Consider the following 23,528-nt stretch of genomic DNA (forward strand, 5'->3'; position numbering starts at 1 on the left):
CACCAATATACTCTCTGATCTTTGTAGCAGACTACCAATATACCTTGCTAATCCTTGTGGCAGACCACCAATATACTCTGTTGATCTTTGTAGCAGACCACCAATATACTCTGCTGATCTTTGTAGCATACCACCAATTACTCCGCTGATATTTGTTGCAGACCACCAATATACTCTGCTGATCTTTGTAGCAGACCACCAATATACTCCGCTGATATTTGTAGCAGACCACCAATATACTCTCTGATCTTTGTAGCAGACCACCAATATACTCTGCTGATCCTTGTAGCAGACCACCAATATGCTCCGCTGATCCTTGTAGCAGACCACCAATATATTCTGCTGATACTTGTAGCAGACCACCAATATACTCCGCTGATATTTGTGGCAGACCACCAATATACTCTGCTGATCCTTGTAGCAGACCACCAATATACTCTGCTGATCCTTGTAGCAGACCACCAATATACTCTGCTGATCCTTGTAGCAGACCACCAATATACTCTCTGATCTTTGTAACAGACCACCAATATACTCCGTTGATACTTGTAGCAGACCACCAATATACTCCGCTGATCTTTGTAGCAGACCACCAATATACTCTGCTAATCCTTGTAGCAGACCACCAATATACTCTGCTAATCCTTGTAGCAGACCACCAATATACTCTTCTGATCCTTGTAGCAGACCACCAATATACTCTGCTGATCCTTGTAGCAGACCACCAATATACTCTGCTGATCCTTGTAGCAGACCACCAATAAACTCTGCTGATCCTTGTTGCAGACCACCAATATACTCTCTGATCTTTGTAGCAGACCACCAATATACTCTGCTGATCCTTGTAGCAGACCACCAATATACTCTGCTGATCCTTGTAGCAGACCACCAATATACTCTGCTGATCTTTGTAGCAGATCACCAATATACTCTGATGATCTTTGTAGCAGACCACCAATATACTCTGCTGATCCTTGTAGCAGACCACCAATATACTCTGCTGATCCTTGTAGCAGACCACCAATATACTCTATGATCTTTATAGCAGACCACCAATATACTCTGCTGATCTTTGTAGCAGACCACCAATATACTCTGCTGATCCTTGTAGCAGACCACCAATATACACTGCTGATCTTTGTAGCAGACCACCAATATACTCTTTGATCTTTGTAGCAGACCACCAATATACTCTGCTGATCCTTGTAGCAGACCACCAATATACTCTGCTGATCCTTGTAGCAGACCACCAATATACTCTGCAAATCCTTGTAGCAGACCACCAATATACTCTGCTGATCCTTGTAGGAGACCACCAATATACTCTGCTGATCCTTGTAGCAGACCACCAATATGCTCCGCTGATCCTTGTAGCAGACAACCAATATACTCTGCTAATCCTTGTAGCAGACCACCAATATACTCCGCTGATCTTTGTAGCAGACCACCAATATACTCGCTGATCTTTGTAGCAGACAACCAATATACTCTGCTAATCCTTGTAGCAGACCACCAATATACTCTGCTGATCTTTGTAGCAGACCACCAATATACTCCGCTGATACTGGTAGCAGACCACCAATATACTCTGCTAATCCTTGTAGCCGACCACCAATATACTCTGCTGATCCTTGTAGCAGACCACCAATATGCTCCGCTCATACTGGTAGCAGACCACCAATATACTCTGCCAATCCTTGTAGCAGACCACCAATATACTCCGCTGATACTGGTAGCAGACCACCAATATACTCTGCTAATCCTTGTAGCAGACCACCAATATACTCTGCTGATCCTTGTAGCAGACCACTAATATACTCTGCTGATCCTTGTAGCAGACCACCAATATACTCTGCTGATCCTTGTAGCAGACCACCAATATACTCCGCTGATACTTGTAGCAGACCACCAATATACTCCGCATATCTTTGTAGCAGACCAGCAATATACTCCGCTTATCTTTGTAGCAGACCACCAATATACTCCGCTGATCCTTGTAGCAGACCACCAATATACTCTGCTGATCTGTGTAGCAGACCACCAATATACTCTGCTGATCCTTGTAGCAGACCACCAATATACTTTGCTGATCCTTGTAGCAGACCACCAATATACTCTGCTGATCCTTGTAGCAGACCACCAATATACTCCGCTGATACTTGTAGCAGACCACCAATATACTCTGCTGATACTTGTAGCAGACCACCAATATACTCTGCTGATCCTTGTAGCAGACCACCAATATACTCTCTGATCTTTGTAGCAGACCACCAATATACTCTGCTGATCTTTGTAGCAGACCACCAATATACCCTGCTGATCCTTGTAGCAGACCACCAATATGCTCCGCTGATCCTTGTAGCAGACCACCAATATATTCTGCTGATACTTGTAGCAGACCACCAATATACTCCGCTGATATTTGTGGCAGACCACCAATATACTCTGCTGATCCTTGTAGCAGACCACCAATATACTCTGCTGATCCTTGTAGCAGACCACCAATATACTCTCTGATCTTTGTAACAGACCACCAATATACTCCGTTGATACTTGTAGCAGACCACCAATATACTCTGCTGATCTTTGTAGCAGACCACCAATATACTCTGCTAATCCTTGTAGCAGACCACCAATATACTCTGCTAATCCTTGTAGCAGACCACCAATATACTCTTCTGATCCTTGTAGCAGACCACCAATATACTCTGCTGATCCTTGTAGCAGACCACCAATAAACTCTGCTGATCCTTGTTGCAGACCACCAATATACTCTCTGATCTTTGTAGCAGACCACCAATATACTCTGCTGATCCTTGTAGCAGACCACCAATATACTCTGCTGATCCTTGTAGCAGACCACCAATATACTCTGCTGATCTTTGTAGCAGATCACCAATATACTCTGATGATCTTTGTAGCAGACCACCAATATACTCTGCTGATCCTTGTAGCAGACCACCAATATACTCTGCTGATCCTTGTAGCAGACCACCAATATACTCTCTGATCTTTATAGCAGACCACCAATATACTCTGCTGATCTTTGTAGCAGACCACCAATATACTCTGCTGATCCTTGTAGCAGACCACCAATATACACTGCTGATCTTTGTAGCAGACCACCAATATACTCTTTGATCTTTGTAGCAGACCACCAATATACTCTGCTGATCCTTGTAGCAGACCACCAATATACTCTGCTGATCCTTGTAGCAGACCACCAATATACTCTGCTAATCCTTGTAGCAGACCACCAATATACTCTGCTGATCCTTGTAGGAGACCACCAATATACTCTGCTGATCCTTGTAGCAGACCACCAATATGCTCCGCTGATCCTTGTAGCAGACTTCCAATATACTCTGCTAATCCTTGTAGCAGACCACCAATATACTCCGCTGATCTTTGTAGCAGACCACCAATATACTCGCTGATCTTTGTAGCAGACAACCAATATACTCTGCTAATCCTTGTAGCAGACCACCAATATACTCTGCTGATCTTTGTAGCAGACCACCAATATACTCCGCTGATACTGGTAGCAGACCACCAATATACTCTGCTAATCCTTGTAGCCGACCACCAATATACTCTGCTGATCCTTGTAGCAGACCACCAATATGCTCCACTCATACTGGTAGCAGACCACCAATATACTCTGCCAATCCTTGTAGCAGACCACCAATATACTCCGCTGATACTGGTAGCAGACCACCAATATACTCTGCTAATCCTTGTAGCAGACCACCAATATACTCTGCTGATCCTTGTAGCAGACCACCAATATACTCTGCTGATCCTTGTAGCAGACCACCAATATACTCTGCTGATCCTTGTAGCAGACCACCAATATACTCCGCTGATACTTGTAGCAGACCACCAATATACTCCGCATATCTTTGTAGCAGACCAGCAATATACTCCGCTTATCTTTGTAGCAGACCACCAATATACTCCGCTGATCCTTGTAGCAGACCACCAATATACTCTGCTGATCTGTGTAGCAGACCACCAATATACTCTGCTGATCCTTGTAGCAGACCACCAATATACTTTGCTGATCCTTGTAGCAGACCACCAATATACTCTGCTGATCCTTGTAGCAGACCACCAATATACTCTGCTGATCCTTGTAGCAGACCACCAATATACTCCGCTGATACTTGTAGCAGACCACCAATATACTCTGCTGATACTTGTAGCAGACCACCAATATACTCTGCTGATCCTTGTAGCAGACCACCAATATACTCTCTGATCTTTGTAGCAGACCACCAATATACTCTGCTGATCTTTGTAGCAGACCACCAATATACTCTGCTGATCTTTGCAGCAGACCACCAATATACTCTGTTGAACTTTGTCTCTTAAAGGTACCCACATCTCATTTTGTGGAAAATCAACCACCCGTCCCTGCAGCAGCCGTCTCTATGCTGTGCAATAAAGTGATGCATCTATCCCTTTCTGCAGAGCTTTGCAACTCCTTGAGTTGAGTGGAGCCACTCCCTGGGCAGGAGTAGGGTTTCCTTTTTAGCCGGCTGACAGACACTAGCCATGGAAGCGCCTCCCAGCTGCTGCACCCCACACATTCTTTAGTTGTTTGTGAAAGTAGTCTTTTTTGTTTATTAATGAACAGCCTACATGGGACGAACGTGAACAGCCACACACAAACCTTTCTTTCTAAATATTGGATTACCTTTCCTGCTCTAACTTTCCTTGCCAGAGCGAAACCTGCATGACTGCTTCCTGACTGCATATGAAGAAAGAAGAGAGAGACATCAACAGCATGTCCATAAGTATACAGCTCTATAAACTAAAAATATGCAGATGAAAGCAGACACTAATGCCAGCACAGGGCTTGTATCACCTACTGGCCATACATGCACAGAAGGATGGACAAAGACACAGTCACAAACACACGGACACTCACAGATGCACACAAAGCGTTTCAAAAATAGTCACAACACAGAACCAAATATGCTTAAATGAGAAGAAAGGGAATTTATATCAGATGAATGCCCAAAAGTATAGACTTTATCGCAAAATTCAATTATACGTTAGATATTGAAGGATGTCACTCAAACTCAGCCAGGAAAAGCGCTACATTTGGCTGCATAGTAAGCATCAGTGGCGTAGCGTGGGGAGGTGCGGTCTGCCCTGGGCAGCATGAGTTTTGGGGGCAGCAGTCCCCCCCGCTCTTACATACGGCTGCAGTGGGGCAACTGCCACAGGGACCGCCACAGGTGGCAAAATGTCGGGTAAGCATGTGTACACAGGCCAACTTTCAAGTTGAAGTTGTTGAAAGCACACTAATCGCCACCACAACGTCACATTTCACGAAGTTGTGGTAGCGATAGGGGCTTCACCTTATTTACAAGGCAGCGTTAAGCCACTCAATGTGGCTTAACGCTGCCTTGTAAATAAGGCACTCTTTCACGCCATACTTAGGTCGAAAGGGGAGGGCAATGTGTGTTGTGTGCAACACCCATTGATTTTAACGCTGCCCTATATTTGCAAGGGTGGCGTAAATATGGGGCAGCGCCAGAATAAAGACCAGGGAAAACCTGGTCTTACCCGTGCACAACTAGGAGAAATGTTTAATTTCTTCTTGTTTTTGCTGTTTCCATGTGTGCTGCGTTGTGAAAAATGTCATTGATTGTTTATGTGAAGGAAGGTGTCCCTTCTTGCACATAAACAATCATTTAAAAAATGATGTTTTGCAACTTCTATGTGTGCTGCCTTAAGCTCAAACTTGCACCTTCCTGCACATAATCAATCTTCCCCTACAATGCAGGCAACCTTGCACAGGTGCAAGGCTGCCTGTGTTGGCGCTAGGCAGCCAATTTTGTGCCAGCGCAGGGGGAAACACAGGGCTGTACCGTATTCTTGTAAATACAGTGCAGCCCTGCGTTTCAGAAGTGGAGGAGCGCTGTTAAGCCAAGGAGGCTAAAGCCGCTCTCCGTCACTTCTACAGTATATATGCCCCACAGTGTATTTTAGAAGGCTGGTTTTGTAACAGAAACTTGTCCCTATGTTGTCTTTGTGGTGAGAAAGAAAGTCACTAAACAGATTACCAAACAGATCACTCTTCAAGTAAGAGTTGCCTTTGGTTGTGATGATAGATGCATGAGTAAAAGGAAGACTCTGTCCTTTGCCAGCAACTCAACAGAAGGGCCACTTGAATCTGTCCAGATCTTTTTACTGTTGAAGCATATAAATTGACTTTCTGAGATGCTGTCAAAGACTGGACCCTCATCATCCAGTGAAGAGAAGAGAAATCTTACTGGTCTACTCGACAAGATCAGTTTCCCAGCATCTGAGCCCAGTACATTGCATAACATAAGTTGCTCGTAAAGGTTCACAGCTGTCCTACATACACTAATGAAGGTCTTTGCAATCATGTAAGACACAAAGCTGAAACCAAATAGGTACAATGCATAACAGAAAACATTTAGGCTCTCAGTAATATGATCAGATGTTAAAATAGTAGATGATATGTACCTAATTACTTGACTTTAATGTTTAGTTGGGCAGATTGTCAGAGATAGTAAGTTAGGAAGACATTACGTTGACACTATTTTCAAAGAAATAACCTGCACTAAAATGAACTAAAAGACATGATGTGTATGCAGGAAATGATGTCTACGGTAGGGTTGAAGGAACACAGGGTGTCTGACTATAAAGCAGTACTGAATTTAAATGATCACAGATAGATTCACAAGACAGCTAGGAGGCTGGACAGTGGGGTCAAAACAGTATCTCATCTGAGCAGAGGGACCTGCCATGGTTCAGGAAAAGGTACTTTAGCCCTTAGTCTGGTATTTGTAGCTCTATTTACATTTCTGTCTCTTCCTCCTACACATTTAGGGACAGATGTACTAATGCTTTTAACAGTCAAAATGATGTTTTCTATGTACTAATCCAATTTTAGAAATGTGAAGTTTTTTCTGACTTCTAAAACGGGACCAGAATGGATCCCAATTCAGTATCTGTTAATCAGAGGTTATAGGCGTCAGAGGTGTAGACATCCCTCCAAAATACAGGTTCAGTATCTGGCAATCACAGGGTGTAGGAGTCTCTCCCAAATACAGGTTCAGTGTCTGGCAATCACAGGGTGTAGGCATACCTCCCAAATACTGGTTCAGTATCTGGCAATCACAGGGTGTAGGCATCCCTCCAAAATACTGGTTCAGTATCTGGCAATCACAGGGTGTAGGCATCCCTCCAAAATACTGGTTCTGTATCTGGCAATCACAGGGTGTAGGCGTCTCTCCCAAATACAGGTTCAGTATCTGGCAATCACAGGGTGTAGGCGGGTCTCCCAAATACAGGTTCAGTATCTGGCAATCACAGGGTGTAGGCGTCTCTCCCAAGTACAGGTTCAGTATCTGGCAATCACAGGGTGTAGGCGTCTCTCCCAAATACAGGTTCAGTATCTGGCAATCACAGGGTGTAGGAGTCTCTCCAAAATACAGGTTCAGTATCTGGAAATCACAGAGTGTAGGCATCCCTCCAAAATACTGGTTCAGTATCTGGCAATCACAGGGTTTAGGCGTCTCTCCCAAATACTGGTTCAGTATCTGGCAATCACAGGGTGTAGGCATTTCTCCCAAATACAGGTTCAGTGTCTGTCAATCACAGGGTGTAGGCGTCTCTCCCAAATACAGGTTCAGTATCTGGCAATCACAGGGTGTAGGCGTCTCTCCCAAGTACAGGTTCAGTATCTGGCAATCACAGGGTTTAGGCGTCTCTCCCAAATACTGGTTCAGTATCTGGCAATCACAGGGTGTAGGCGTCTCTCCCAAATACAGGTTCAGTATCTGGCAATCACAGGGTGTAGGCGTCTCTCCCAAATACAGGTTCAGTATCTGGCAATCACAGGGTGTAGGCATCCCTCCAAAATACTGGTTCAGTATCTGGCAATCACAGGGTGTAGGCGTCTCTCCCAAATACTGGTTCAGTATCTGGCAATCACAGGGTGTAGGCGTCTTTCCCAAATACAGGTTCAGTGTCTGGCAATCACAGGGTGTAGGCGTCTCTCCCAAATACTGGTTCAGTATCTGGCAATCACAGGGTGTAGGCATCTCTCCCAAATACAGGTTCAGTATCTGGCAATCACAGGGTGTAGGCATCCCTCCAAAATACTGGTTCAGTATCTGGAAATCACAGGGTGTAGGAGTCTCTCCCAAATACAGGTTCAGTATCTGGCAATCACAGGGTGTAGGCATCCCTCCAAAATACTAGTTCAGTATCTGGCAATCACAGGGTGTAGGCGTCCCGCCAAGATACAGGTTCAGTATCTGGCAATCACAGGGTGTAGGCGTCTCTCCCATATACAGGTTCAGTATCTGGCAATCACAGGGTGTAGGCGTCTCTCTCAAATACAGGTTCAGTATCTGACAATCACAGGGTGTAGGCGTCTCTCCCAAATACAGGTTCAGTATCTGGCAATCACAGGGTGTAGGCGTCTCTCCCAAATACAGGTTCAGTATCTGGCAATCACAGGGTGTAGGCGTCTCTCCCAAATACAGGTTCAGTATCTGGCAATCACAGGGTGTAGGCATCTCTCCCAAATACAGGTTCAGTATCTGGCAATCACAGGGTGTAGGAGTCTCTCCCAAGTACAGGTTCAGTATCTGGCAATCACATGGTGTAGGCGTCTCTCCCAAATACAGGTTCAGTATCTGGCAATCACAGGGTGTAGGCGTCCCTCCCAAATACTGGTTCAGTATCTGGCAATCACAGGGTGTAGGCGTCTCTCCCAAGTACAGGTTCAGTATCTGGCAATCACAGGGTGTAGGCGTCCCTCCCAAATACTGGTTCAGTATCTGGCAATCACAGGGTGTAGGCGTCTCTCCCAAATACAGGTTCAGTATCTGGCAATCACAGGGTGTAGGCGTCTCTCCCAAGTACAGGTTCAGTATCTGGCAATCACAGGATGTAGGCGTACCTCCCAAATACTGGTTCAGTATCTGGCAATCACAGGGTGTAGGCATCCCTCCAAAATACTGGTTCAGTATCTGGCAATCACAGGGTGTAGGAGTCTCTCCCAAATACAGGTTCAGTGTCTGGCAATCACAGGGTGTAGGCGTACCTCCCAAATACTGGTTCAGTATCTGGCAATCACAGGGTGTAGGCATCCCTCCAAAATACTGGTTCAGTATCTGGCAATCACAGGGTGTAGGCATCCCTCCAAAATACTGGTTCTGTATCTGGCAATCACAGGGTGTAGGCGTCTCTCCCAAATACAGGTTCAGTATCTGGCAATCACAGGGTGTAGGCGGGTCTCCCAAATACAGGTTCAGTATCTGGCAATCACAGGGTGTAGGCGTCTCTCCCAAGTACAGGTTCAGTATCTGGCAATCACAGGGTGTAGGCGTCTCTCCCAAATACAGGTTCAGTATCTGGCAATCACAGGGTGTAGGAGTCTCTCCAAAATACAGGTTCAGTATCTGGAAATCACAGAGTGTAGGCATCCCTCCAAAATACTGGTTCAGTATCTGGCAATCACAGGGTTTAGGTGTCTCTCCCAAATACTGGTTCAGTATCTGGCAATCACAGGGTGTAGGCATTTCTCCCAAATACAGGTTCAGTGTCTGTCAATCACAGGGTGTAGGCGTCTCTCCCAAATACAGGTTCAGTATCTGGCAATCACAGGGTGTAGGCGTCTCTCCCAAGTACAGGTTCAGTATCTGGCAATCACAGGATGTAGGCGTACCTCCCAAATACTGGTTCAGTATCTGGCAATCACAGGGTGTAGGCATCCCTCCAAAATACTGGTTCGGTATCTGGCAATCACAGGGTGTAGGAGTCTCTCCCAAATACAGGTTCAGTGTCTGGCAATCACAGGGTGTAGGCGTACCTCCCAAATACTGGTTCAGTATCTGGCAATCACAGGGTGTAGGCATCCCTCCAAAATACTGGTTCAGTATCTGGCAATCACAGGGTGTAGGCATCCCTCCAAAATACTGGTTCTGTATCTGGCAATCACAGGGTGTAGGCGTCTCTCCCAAATACAGGTTCAGTATCTGGCAATCACAGGGTGTAGGCGGGTCTCCCAAATACAGGTTCAGTATCTGGCAATCACAGGGTGTAGGCGTCTCTCCCAAGTACAGGTTCAGTATCTGCTAATCACAGGGTGTAGGCGTCTCTCCCAAATACAGGTTCAGTATCTGGCAATCACAGGGTGTAGGAGTCTCTCCAAAATACAGGTTCAGTATCTGGAAATCACAGAGTGTAGGCATCCCTCCAAAATACTGGTTCAGTATCTGGCAATCACAGGGTTTAGGCCTCTCTCCCAAATACTGGTTCAGTATCTGGCAATCACAGGGTGTAGGCGTTTCTCCCAAATACAGGTTCAGTGTCTGTCAATCACAGGGTGTAGGCGTCTCTCCCAAATACTGGTTCAGTATCTGGAAATCACAGGGTGTAGGCATCCCTCCAAAATACTGGTTCAGTATCTGGCAATCACAGGGTTTAGGCGTCTCTCCCAAATACTGGTTCAGTATCTGGCAATCACAGGGTGTAGGCGTCTTTCCCAAATACAGGTTCAGTATCTGGCAATCACAGGGTGTAGGCGTTTCTCCCAAATACAGGTTCAGTGTCTGTCAATCACAGGGTGTAGGAGTCTCTCCCAAATACTGGTTCAGTATCTGGAAATCACAGGGTGTAGGCATCCCTCCAAAATACTGGTTCAGTATCTGGCAATCACAGGGTGTAGGAGTCTCTCCCAAATACAGGTTGAGTATCTGGCAATCACAGGGTGTAGGCATCCCTCCAAAATACTGGTTCAGTATCTGGCAATCACAGGGTGTAGGCGTCCCTCCAAAATACAGGTTCAGTATCTGGCAATCACAGGGTGTAGGCGTCTCTCTCAAATACAGGTTCAGTATCTGGCAATCACAGGGTGTAGGCGTCTCTCCCAAATACAGGTTCAGTATCTGGCAATCACAGGCTGTAGGCGTCTCTCTCAAATACAGGTTCAGTATCTGGCAATCACAGGGTGTAGGCGTCACTCCCAAATACAGGTTCAGTATCTGGGATCACAGGGTGTAGGCGTCTCTCCCAAATACAGATTCAGTATCTGGCAATCACAGGTGTAGGCGTCTCTCCCAAATACAAGTTCAGTATCTGGCAATCACAGGGTGTAGGCGTCTCTCCCAAATACAGGTTCAGTATCTGGCAATCACAGGGTGTTGGCATCTCTCCGAAGTACAGGTTCAGTATCTGGCAATCACAGGGTGTAGGAGTCTCTCCCAAATACAGGTTCAGTATCTGGCAATGACAGGGTGTAGGCGTCTCTCCCAAATACAGGTTCAGTATCTGGCAATCACAGGGTGTAGGCGTCTCTCCAAAATACAGGTTCAGTATCTGGCAATCACAGGGTGTAGGCGTCTCTCCCAAATACAGGTTCAGTATCTGGCAATCACAGGGTGTAGGCGTACCTCCCAAATACAGGTTCAGTATCTGGCAATCACAGGGTGTAGGCGTCTCTCCCAAATACAGGTTCAGTATCTGGCAATCACAGGGTGTAGGCGTCTCTCCCAAATACGGGTTCAGTATCTGGCAATCACAGGGTGTTGGCATCTCTCCCAAGTACAGGTTCAGTATCTGGCAATCACAGGGTGTAGGCGTCTCTCCCAAGAACAGGTCCAGTATCTGATGTATCAATGTCTTCAGAGCGAACTCCAGTCACAAAACATTGAAAAGTTACAAACACCTCAAACGAGGTGGTAACCAACTTCAAAAAACGGGGACTGCGACTACAGAAACCCTTAAACAAACTTTAAAAAAAGAAAAGAATGCTTTTTTAATAGCAGCCATATTTCATCTCATACATGGTGGCCAGCACACCCTAGCAGGTCACCATCCCTGTGACTTTGGCCAATTGTATTGAGTTGCAATTTGCAACTTATCTAATGGATGTTCACTAGGTCGAATGCTCACTTAATCTGATTCTGTGTTTTATGAACCTATTTAATGGTGTGTAGGTTGGTTCTAAGAAACATTTAATGGTCACATATATATAGTAGTCGCATATTGCCACCAGTATTGTGCGAGCAATGAATAGTACATCTTGCCCTTAGGGATGCTTGAACCACACACATGACCGCAAAAGTGTCTTGAAACAATGCTGTCGCTTTCCAATTTTTACAGGGACTCAGCCCATGTGTCTACTGTTCAGGCACCCCCCGTCTCCTATCTGTACCCCACTAACCATTCCAACCCCGCTCTCACAAGATGCCTCTGCCTTGTAAGGGTGGAACATGACACGTGCTTAAGGATGGTATGATTGGGGGGGGTGCTCTACAGGAGAAGGTTGCAATCATGAAGGTAATTTTTCCTAACTCTGTGGTTCTGGCTGAGCCTTACATTTGTCTACGAAGAACCTGATGTGACAGCTCCACAAATGCAGAGGAGCAACAGGCAGAAACACCTCTTCCAGTAAACATCTTTCAGAGAACGTCGTGGCCAACAGCGATGCGTTTCTGAGATGCAAAAAGGAAATATTGGAAGTGCATGTTGAATTAATTGCAGTTTGATGAGATTAGCAAAGCCATTTTGCATTTATCTGGAATCTTTGGACGACTCCTCCAAGCTAAAGATTCTGAGTCTCTATAGATGATCTGGAAAGGATCCCTGAAAACTTTCTGGGGAAGCAGCATGGGGTTCACCATGAGGGTCTTCAACAGTCTCCAGACTTGTGTATTTGTGACCACGGTAGTGAACCTCTCACTGGGGATGTATTCTCTTGTATCAATGACGACGTTCCTGTATATCCCTTGTATCATTGATGACGTTCCTATGCATCCCTTGTATAGATGACGACATTCCTGTACATCCCTTGTATCGATGATGACATTCCTGTACATCCCTTGTATCGATGATGACGTTCCTGTACATCCCTTGTATAGATGATGACGTTCCTATGCATCCCTTGCATAGATGATGACGTTCCTATGCATCCCTTGCATAGATGACGACGTTCCTGTGCATCCCTTGTATCGATGACGATATTCCTGTACATCCCTTGTATCGATGATGACGTTCCTGTACATCCCTTGTATAGATGATGACGTTCCTGTACATCCCTTGTATCGATGATAACGTTCCTGTACATCCCTTGTATCAATGATGACGTTCCTGTACATACCTTGTTGTATTGATGATGACGTTCCTGTACATCCCTTGTATCAATGACGACGTTCCTGTACATACCTTGTTGTATCGATGATGACGTTCCTGTACATCCCTTGTATCAATGATGACATTCCTGTACATCCTTTGTATCCATGATGACGTTCCTGTACATCCCTTGTATCGATGATGACGTTCCTGTACATCCCTTGTATCGATGATGACGTTCCTGTACATCCCTTGTATCGATGATGACGTTCCTGTACATCCCTTGTTGTATCGATGCTGACATTCCTGTACATCCCTTGTATCGATGATGACGTTCCTGTACATCCCATGTATCAATGATGACGTTCCTGTACATCCCTTGTTGTATCGATGCTGACATTCCTGTACATCCCTTGTATCGATGATGACGCTCCTGTACATCCCTTGTACCAATGATGACGTTCATGTACATCCCTAGTATAGATGACGACATTCCTGTGGATCACTTGTTGTATCAATGCTGACATTCCTGTACATCCTTTGAATCAATGATGACGTTCCTGTGGATCCCTTGTATCGATGATGGCGTTACTGTACATTTCTTGCATCTATGATGGCCCATGAGAAGCAGTGCAGTAACTAAATGTGGAGAGTCTGAGGGTCACAGAAGACCGACATGAGGATGGTGCAGTAACTAAATGTGGAGAGTCTGAGGGTCACAGATAGGCCGCATGAGGAACGGTGCAGTAACTAAATGTGGAGAGCCTGAGGGTCGCAGAAGAGCTGCATGAGGAGAGGTGCAGTAACTAAATGTGGAGAGTCTGAGGGTCGCACTAGAGCCGCTTGAGGAGCAGAGCAGTAACTAAATGTGGATAGACTGAGGGACACACTAGAGCTGCATGAGGAGAGGTTCAGTAACTAAATGTGGAGAGACTGAGGGTCGCACTAGAGTCGCATGAGGAGCGGTGCAGTAACTATATGTGGATAGACTGAGGGACACATTAGAGCTGCATGAGGAGAGGTGCAGTAGCTAAATGTGGAGAGTCTGAGGGTCACACAAATAGCCGCATGAGGAGCGGTGCAGTAACTAAATGTGGAGAGGCTGAGGGTCGCACTAGAGCCGCATGAGGAGCGGTGCAGTAACTAAATGTGGAGAGACTGAGGGTCGCACTAGAGCCGCATGAGGAGCGGTGCAGGAACTAAGTGTGGAGAGTCTGAGGGTCGCAGAAGAGCCGCATGAGGAGCGGTGCACTAACTAAATGTGGAGAGACTGAGGGTCACACAAAAGCTGCATGAGGAGCAGTGCATTAACTAAATATGGAGTGTCTGAGGGTCGCACAAGAGGCGCATGAGGAGAGGTGCAGTAACTAAATGTAAAGAGACTGAGGGTCGCAGAAGGGCTGCATGAGAAGAGGTGCAGCAACTAAATGTGGAGAGTCTGAGGGTCATACAAAGAGCCGCATGAGGAGCAGTGCAGTAACTAAATGTGGAGAGACTGAGGGTCGCACTAGAGCCGCATGATGAGCGGTGCAGTAACTAAATGTGGAGAGTCTGAGGGTCGCAGAAGAGCCGCACGAGGAACATTGCAGTAACTAAATGTGGAGAGCCTGAGGGTCGCAGAAGAGCTGCATGAGGAGCAGTGCAGTAACTTAATGTGGGGAGTCTGCGGGTCGCACAAGAGCTGCATGAGGAAAGGTGCAGTAACTAAATGTGGAGAGACAGAGGGTTGCACTAGAGCCGCTTGAGAAGCTGTGCAGTAATTATATCTGGATAGACTGAGGGATGCACTAGAGCTGCATGAGGAGAGGTGCAGTAACTAAATGTGGAGAGACAGATGGTTGCACTAGAGCGGCTTGAGGAGCTGTGCAGTAACTATATGTCGAGAGCCTGAGGGTCGCACAAGAGGCGCATGAGGAGAGGTGCAGTAACTAAATGTGGAGAGACTGAGGGTCGCACTAGAATCGCATGAGGAGTGGTGCAGTAACTAAATGTGGAGAGTCTGAGGTCACAGTAGAGCTGCATGAGAAGAGGTGCAGCAACTAAATGTGGAGAGTCTGATGGTCACACAAAGAGCCGCATGAGGAGCGGTGCAGTAACTAAATGTGGAGAGACTGAGGGTCGCAGAAGAGCCGCATGAGGAGCGGTGCAGTAACTAAATGTGGAGAGACTGAGGGTCGCACTAGAGCCGCATGAGGAGAGGTGCAGTAACTAAATGTGGAGAGTCTGAGGGTCACACAAAAGCTGCATGAGGAGCAGCACATTAACTAAATATGGAGTGTCTGAGGGTCGCACAAGAGGCGCATGAGGAGAGGTGCAGTAACTAAGGGCCTCATGTAGGTAAATAAATTTTACCGGTTCTTAAATACCGAGCCGTACCGAATCGGTAAATTAGAATCGGTAAGTTATATGTAGGTAAAAATTCGGTAACAGTTACCGATTCGGTAACATTCGGTAAATACGAATCGGAATTCACCGAATCGGTAAATACCGAGGTGATAATTACCGAATCGGAAAATACCGAGGTGGTATCTACCGATTCGGAAAAGACCGAGGTGGTATCCACCGAATCGGAAAATACCGAATCGGTATGTACGGATTCGGTAAATAACAGCACATGACTTGACGAAACAGCTAATCCTGTGCAACGACAGCCCACCCAACCAGGAACTGCCCACACCCAGGCAGGTGTACACAATTAGCCGACGTGGCCACACCCAGGCAGGTGTACATAATTAGCCGACCCTGGAGAGGCTTGGAGTGCAGAGGAGAGGCAGGGAGCAGTTGCATGTGCGAGCGGGAAACGAACAGCATGTCCAGCCAGAGAACACAGAAAGACGGAGGGGAAAGGAGGAGGAAGCTCAAATTCAGCCCCAAGGAACTCCAGGTGCTGGTGGAGGAGGTGGTGAAGCAGCACCAGAAGCTGTTTGGGAGGCAATCCCTGCAAGTGCCTGAGGCCGAAAAGCGCAACATATGGCTGGCCATCCAGGCGCAGGTCAATGCTGTGGGAGTGACCCACAGGTACATTGAGGTCCTCAAAAAGCGCTGGTATGACCTGAGGATTGTGACCAAGAGGAAGATGGGCGACATCCAGAAGGAGGCCAGCCAGACCGGAGGTGGAACCAACAGGGCACCTGCCCTCACCGAACTGGAGGAGCTGGTGGCGGCCACAATCGAGCAAGAGAGCGTCGTGGGTCTTGGGGACGCCGACAGCTCTGCCAGAGCCGCAACACACCAAGGTAAGACGAAAGCACAGCAATGTAGCCCCCCCTACCCCTATCCCACATCCCCCATTGTGAAACGAGAATCACACTGCAGTCCACACGTGTCAGTGCAGACAGGCAATGCATTCCGGGAGATGTAGTCAGGGCAACACTAACCATGACGTAAATGTCACAGGGCAACAGGGCATGTCACGCACTCGAGGCACAAGGAGACAGAGGACAGATTGGAATGTGAAATGATTTATTGTGACGCTTGCAATGCAGCCCTTCGGGGACACTGAGCCAATGTTGTTTTTCTGTCCACAGATGTGACATCATGCAGTACAGGGCATGCTGCAGGGGAGACGGCACACCTGCCACAAAAATCACCTCTAGCCAGCACGAGTTCAGACCAGGGAGCAGGCCCACTGGCAGCCGCACCACCAACACAGCCAGCCTCGCCGCACACAGAGCCAGCATCACCTCACCGAGAGCCAGCATCACCACAACCACAGCCAGCATCGCCACTCATGTTCGAATCACCGGCCACATCTCCGCTTGCAGGTGTGAGAATGAGGAGGCGTCCAGCAGCCAGGCTACGAGCCTTCGACACCTCGTCAGACGACAGCATGGGCCCAGAAGACCGCACCGGGCACCAGGGAGGGAGCCATCCCACTGTGCCCCACACCTCACAGGCAGCACAGACGGGAGCAAGAGGGCGCCGCAGGTCGCGTGTCCAGAGTCCACCAGCACCCACTGACGGCCATGGTGTCTTCTTGGGGCTCGAGGGCCAAATGTTGAAGCAACAGCGCCTGCAATCAAAGGCAGTTATGTCAGTCCAGAGGCACATGCGGGTGATGAAGACAAGCTTAGTCAACATGGACACAAACATTGGCGGCATGGCTGCGGGCATTCGGGACATGTCCCAGTCAATCCAGCAGTTGTGCAGCAAATTAGATGCTGACATCGAAGCACGGCGCCGGGAACGCCAGAGAAGGGACACTACCAGCAGGGCACTCAACCGTCTGGCAACTGCGACTTCCCTACTTTGCCGGCGCTCTGTGACGATGCAGGAGGGCCTAACACAGTGCTGCAGCGACCTGTCTCGGGGGATGGTGCAGGTGACAAGTGCACTAGGGGTGCTATTGACTAGTCAGGCGTCGACAACTGCTGCAGGGGATGCTGCGGAGCGCATCGACACCAGCAGCAGCATCACACCCCCCGTCCCAGAAGCACGCAGGAGCAGCAGGCGGCTTGGGGTTGGCTCTAGTGAGGATGCACAGGCCGTGCAATCCACCACTGCAGCGCGTATGCGCAAACATTGATGTGGCCCTGCTTAGCCACTTCCCATTGGGTGACGTAACCCTAAACATACTCCTTGTATAGATGGTATATTGCCAGATTGGCCTGTTCATGTGTTCATGGCGTGGTGCCACATTAAACTACGTCATGACTTCTCACAACTCGCTGTGTCCCCTCACTTACTCAGAAATAGTTGCATGTGATCTCTGCCCGTCTCTCTCTCCCATCGATTGCAGTTGGCACTCTAGCTGCGCTGCCCTCTGGCTGGCCTGACTCATCCTCGTTGTCCTCAAAATATGTTAGTTCCACATCTGTACCTTTTTTCGTGGCAAGGTTGTGCAGCATTGCACAAGTGGCAATAATCTTGCAGCAGGTGATGGGTTTGTACTGGCGTGCGCCTCCGCTCTTGTGGAGGCAGCGGAACCTGCTCTTCAGTAGTCCAAACGTGCGCTCCACCACATTGCGTGTTGTTTTGTGGGCCACGTTGTATCGTCTCTCACTCTGGGTTGCTGGGTGTAGGTAGGGAGTGAGGATGAATGAACGGCATGCATATGCACTGTCGCCTGGATGAGTAAGAGGGAACCATCAGTTACATGCCTCTATACACTCTGATTTGCAGGTTTCAAGGGGCGTCACTGTTACTTACCCAGCAGGTATCCCTCTCCGAATTCGCCGGCACTCAGTCGTGTGTAGATCCCACTATTCTGGAAGATGTAAGAGTCGTGGGTGCTCCCAGGAAACTTTGCAACAATATCTGTGATGATGTTCCCTGCATCACAGATCACCTGCACATTGATGGAGTGGGTGGACTTCCTGTTCCTGTAGATGTGCTCTGTATCAGCTGGTGGACAGATTGGGATGTGTGTACCATCAATACAGCCGATGACATGGGGGAACTGTGCCATGTGATAAAAGTCTGTTTTTGTTTTCTGCAGTGCAGCCTGTGTGTTTGGGAAGCTTATGTAGTGGTGCATTCTCTGCATCATGGCATCCAGGAACTTCCTGAAGAAACGGGACAGGCAACTCTGGGATACACCACCCACCGCAGCTATCACCACCTGATAACTGCCGGATGCCAGTAGATGTAGGCTGCAGAGCACCTGCACATGTGGTGGTATGGCGTGCGCCCTTCTTGTTGGCTGGTCCAGGAGTGGGTGCAGGTCCCTTATCAGGTCCATGATGGTTTCGGGGTGTAGCCTGTACCTCTCATGTATCTCTGCATCAGTCAGCTGTAATAGTGTGATGCGCTGTCTGTAGATTTGTTCCTCCCGTCGCCACACCCTCAGTCCTGCTGCCTGTAGACGTAGGCGCCTTGCGATGACGTACATGGCGGCCATGTTGTCCACGCTGTTGCATTTTGGGATTGCTTATGTGCATTGTTGATGGTTACCACCTGCTTTCTATCCGTGTTAATTACCGACTCTTATTTACCGATTTTCCTGGATTTCTTAATTACCGCCTGCTCCTACATGTCATTTTAAATTTTTACCACTTCATATTTACCACTTCATATTTACCGATTCGTTAATTATGTATTCGGTAAACATGAATCGGTATTTTGGAATTCGGTAACTATGAATCGGTATTTACCGCCTCATATTTACCGATAAGTGGTTTTTGGACTCCTACATCTCACTTGTCTGAATACCGGTCGGTAACGGCATATTTACCGAAAATCGGCCGTTACCGACCGGTATTTCGCTACCTACATGAGGCCCTAAATGTGGAGAGCCTGAGGGTCGCATTAGGGCTGCATGAGAAGAGGTGCAGCAACTAAATGTGGAGAGTCTGAGGGTCATACAAAGAGCCACATGAGGAGCGGTGCAGTAACTAAATGTGGAGAGACTGAGGGTCGCACTAGAGCCGCATGAAGAGCGGTGTAGTAACTAAATGTGGAGAGTCTGAGGGTCGCAGAAGAGCCGCATGAGGAACAGTGCAGTAACTAAATGTGGAGAGCCTGAGGGTCGCAGAAGAGCTGCATGAGGAGAGGTGCAATAACTAAATGTGGAGAGTCTGAGGGTCAGACAAAGAGCTGCATGAGGAGCACTGCAGTAACCAAATGTGGAGAGTCTGAGGGTCGCACAAGAGCCGCATGAGGAAAGGTGCAGTAACTAAATGTGGAGAGACAGAGGGTTGCACTAGAGCCGCTTGAGGAGCTGTGCAGTAACTATATGTGGATAGACTGAGGGACACACTAGAGCTGCATGAGGAGCGGTGCAGTAACTAAATGTGGAGAGTCTGAGGGTCGCAGAAGAGCCGCATGAGGAACATTGCAGTAACTAAATGTGGAGAGCCTGAGGGTCGCAGAAGAGCTGCATGAGGAGCAGTGCAGTAACTTAATGTGGGGAGTCTGCGGGTCGCACAAGAGCTGCATGAGGAAAGGTGCAGTAACTAAATGTGGAGAGACAGAGGGTTGCACTAGAGCCGCTTGAGAAGCTGTGCAGTAATTATATCTGGATAGACTGAGGGATGCACTAGAGCTGCATGAGGAGAGGTGCAGTAACTAAATGTGGAGAGACAGATGGTTGCACTAGAGCGGCTTGAGGAGCTGTGCAGTAACTATATGTCGAGAGCCTGAGGGTCGCACAAGAGGCGCATGAGGAGAGGTGCAGTAACTAAATGTGGAGAGACTGAGGGTCGCACTAGAATCGCATGAGGAGTGGTGCAGTAACTAAATGTGGAGAGTCTGAGGTCACAGTAGAGCTGCATGAGAAGAGGTGCAGCAACTAAATGTGGAGAGTCTGATGGTCACACAAAGAGCCGCATGAGGAGCGGTGCAGTAACTAAATGTGGAGAGACTGAGGGTCGCAGAAGAGCCGCATGAGGAGCGGTGCAGTAACTAAATGTGGAGAGACTGAGGGTCGCACTAGAGCCGCATGAGGAGAGGTGCAGTAACTAAATGTGGAGAGTCTGAGGGTCACACAAAAGCTGCATGAGGAGCAGTACATTAACTAAATATGGAGTGTCTGAGGGTCGCACAAGAGGCGCATGAGGAGAGGTGCAGTAACTAAATGTGGAGAGCCTGAGGGTCGCATTAGGGCTGCATGAGAAGAGGTGCAGCAACTAAATGTGGAGAGTCTGAGGGTCATACAAAGAGCCACATGAGGAGCGGTGCAGTAACTAAATGTGGAGAGACTGAGGGTCGCACTAGAGCCGCATGAAGAGCGGTGTAGTAACTAAATGTGGAGAGTCTGAGGGTCGCAGAAGAGCCGCATGAGGAACAGTGCAGTAACTAAATGTGGAGAGCCTGAGGGTCGCAGAAGAGCTGCATGAGGAGAGGTGCAATAACTAAATGTGGAGAGTCTGAGGGTCAGACAAAGAGCTGCATGAGGAGCACTGCAGTAACTAAATGTGGAGAGTCTGAGGGTCGCAAAAGAGCCGCATGAGGAAAGGTGCAGTAACTAAATGTGGAGAGACAGAGTGTTGCACTAGAGCCGCTTGAGGAGCTGTGCAGTAACTATATGTGGATAGACTGAGGGACACACTAGAGCTGCATGAGGAGAGGTGCAGTAACTAAATGTGGAGAGTCTGATGGTCACACAAAAGCTGCATGAGGAGCAGTGCAGTAACTACATGTGGAGAGTCTGAGAGTCACACAAAAGCAGCATGAGGAGCAGTGCAGTAACTAAATGTGGAGAGTCTGAGGGTCGCACTAGAGCCGCATGAGGACCGGTGCAATAACTAAATGTGTAGAGTCTGAGGTCGCAGTAGAGCTGCATGAGGAGAGGTGCAGCAACTAAATGTGGAGAGTCTGAGGGTCACACAAAGAGCCGCATGAGGAGCGGTGCAGTAACTAAATGTGGAGAGACTGAGGGTCGCAATAGAGCCGCATGAGGAGCGGTGCAGTAACTAAGTGTGGAGAGTCTGAGGGTCGCAGAAGAGCCGCATGAGGAACAGTGCAGTAACTAAATGTGGAGAGTCTGAGGGTCACACAAAGAGCCGCATGAGGAGCGATACAGCAGCTAAATATGGAGAGTCTGAGGGTCACAGAAGAGCTGCATTAGGAACGGTGCAGTAACTAAATGTGGAGTGTCTGAGGGTCGCACAAGAGCTGCATGAGGAGCAGTGCAGAAACTAAATGTGGAGAGTCTGAGGGGCAAACAAAGAGCTGCATGAGGAGCAGTGCAGTAACTAAATGCGGAGAGTCTGAGGGTCGCACAAGAGCTGCACGAGGAGAGGTGCAGTAACTAAATGTGGAGAGTCTGAGGGTCGCACAAGAGCTGCATGAGGAGAGGTGCAGTAACTAAATGTGGAGAGTCTGAGGGTCGCACAAGAGCTGCATGAGGAGATGTGCAGCAACTAAATGTGGAGAGTCTGGGGGTCACACAAGAGCAGCTTGAGGAGCAGTGCAGTAACTAAATGTGGAGAGTTTGAGAGTCGCACAAGAGCTGAATGGGGAGATGTGCAGCAACTAAATGTGGAGAGTCTGAGGGTCAGACAAAGAGTGGCATGAGGGGCGGAGCAGTTACTACCTTTAGAGAGTGTAAGGGTCACACAAGAGTAGTATAAGGAAAGTGTAAAGGATGCATGAAGGTGGCATGAGTAGGGGTGCTATGATTATATAGGCAGAGTGTGAAGGAAGGGCAGTGACTAAATGGAAAGAGTGTGAGGTTGTTTGTGGGTAGCATGTGGACCACTAAAAATACCAGGATCTCTGTTGCTTACCTCCTGAGGCACAGCCGGGAGACGTTTGTTTTGTTTTTAAAATATCGAAAATTACATGTTTTTAACTTCACTCTCCCCCTGATCCCTGCACACGATTACTGTGTGCAGGCACTTGCTGATTGCCTAAAACGAGCGCTGGGAAGATCACAAGTCCCGCGCTTAGGGAAAGACCATTTCCCCCCGCCCGGAGCAGGACACGCCCACTCCGAGGCCACGCCCCCTGGCTTTTTGGTCCATAAGAATGTGTCTGCACAGGAAGCGCAGCGGACGAGCGCAGCGGGCGCGACGAATGCGCGCCGAAGGCGCGCATAAGGCAAGCTCGTCTGCGCTCGTCCGCGCCGAGACCGGGCTAAGGGCCACCACCCCTGATCCTTCATCTCCACATCCCGCAACCAGCACCTTACCAATAACTTACACGCCGGATCAACTCCTCAGCATCAAACAAACAACTAGGTACCCTCATTTATTACCAAATTTTAACTACAACGATCCTAGGTTCGGACCACTCATGTGTCCCACTTGCACTGAGACGCCACCCATCTCTCCCCCTATACCTCCCCCTCTTGTAACAGCAGCCCTTATCAATGCAAGATCCCTACCAAAACATAAATTTGAAATTGCTGAGTTCATAGACTCGCAACAGATAGATATTTTATTCATCACTGAAACTTGGGGAGACGAGGCCTCTGGCCCTGATTTCAGAGACGCCACACCAGACAACTACTGTGTGTGTAAACTGGACAGACCTATAGGGAAGGGTGGAGGAGTCGCAATCATGTAGAAAGATCACCTTAAAATATCTACTACAGATACAACCTATCCTGAATGCGAGGCCCTCCTCTTCTCAATAGGCATATCCAGTAAAGCAACATTTAAAGGTATGCTTATCTACCGCCCTCCAGGATCCAGAGCCAAATTTCTAGCACGCCTGGATCATATAATCGAGACATCTATTGGAGCACCACAGTTCACTATTCTAGGTGATTTTAACTTTCACCTCGAAGTTTCAGAAGACCCTGACACTACAATGTTGCTTGGAGACTTAGAGACTGCCGGTCTCACACAAATTGTAAAAAAGCCCACGCACATAGCAGGCCATACGTTGGATGGAGTATTCACCAACTATCCCGAAATCTCCATCACAGAGGTCATTCCTCTAATTTGGACTGATCATTCTGCTGTATGCTTCTCTATCCCTATCAAACCCACGCCCCCTAGGCTGTCTCTTTCCCA

At 47.9% G+C, this 23,528-nt stretch overlaps 1 protein-coding gene across 1 annotated transcript in view; it reads right to left on the minus strand.

The window, feature by feature from the left end:
- The window catches only part of SPAG17 (sperm associated antigen 17), a 1,802,643-nt gene that overhangs the window by 244,923 nt on the left and 1,534,192 nt on the right, over positions 1-23,528 (minus strand). Inside the window, exon 42 of the mRNA XM_085620708.1 lies at positions 4,700-4,753. Within this exon, the coding sequence (XP_085476834.1) occupies positions 4,700-4,753 (54 nt within the window). The remainder of the gene's footprint in view (positions 1-4,699; positions 4,754-23,528) is intronic.

The sequence above is a fragment of the Triturus cristatus genome, chromosome 8 (assembly GCF_964204655.1).
Source record: "Triturus cristatus chromosome 8, aTriCri1.1, whole genome shotgun sequence".
NCBI classification, from domain to species: domain Eukaryota; kingdom Metazoa; phylum Chordata; class Amphibia; order Caudata; family Salamandridae; genus Triturus; species Triturus cristatus.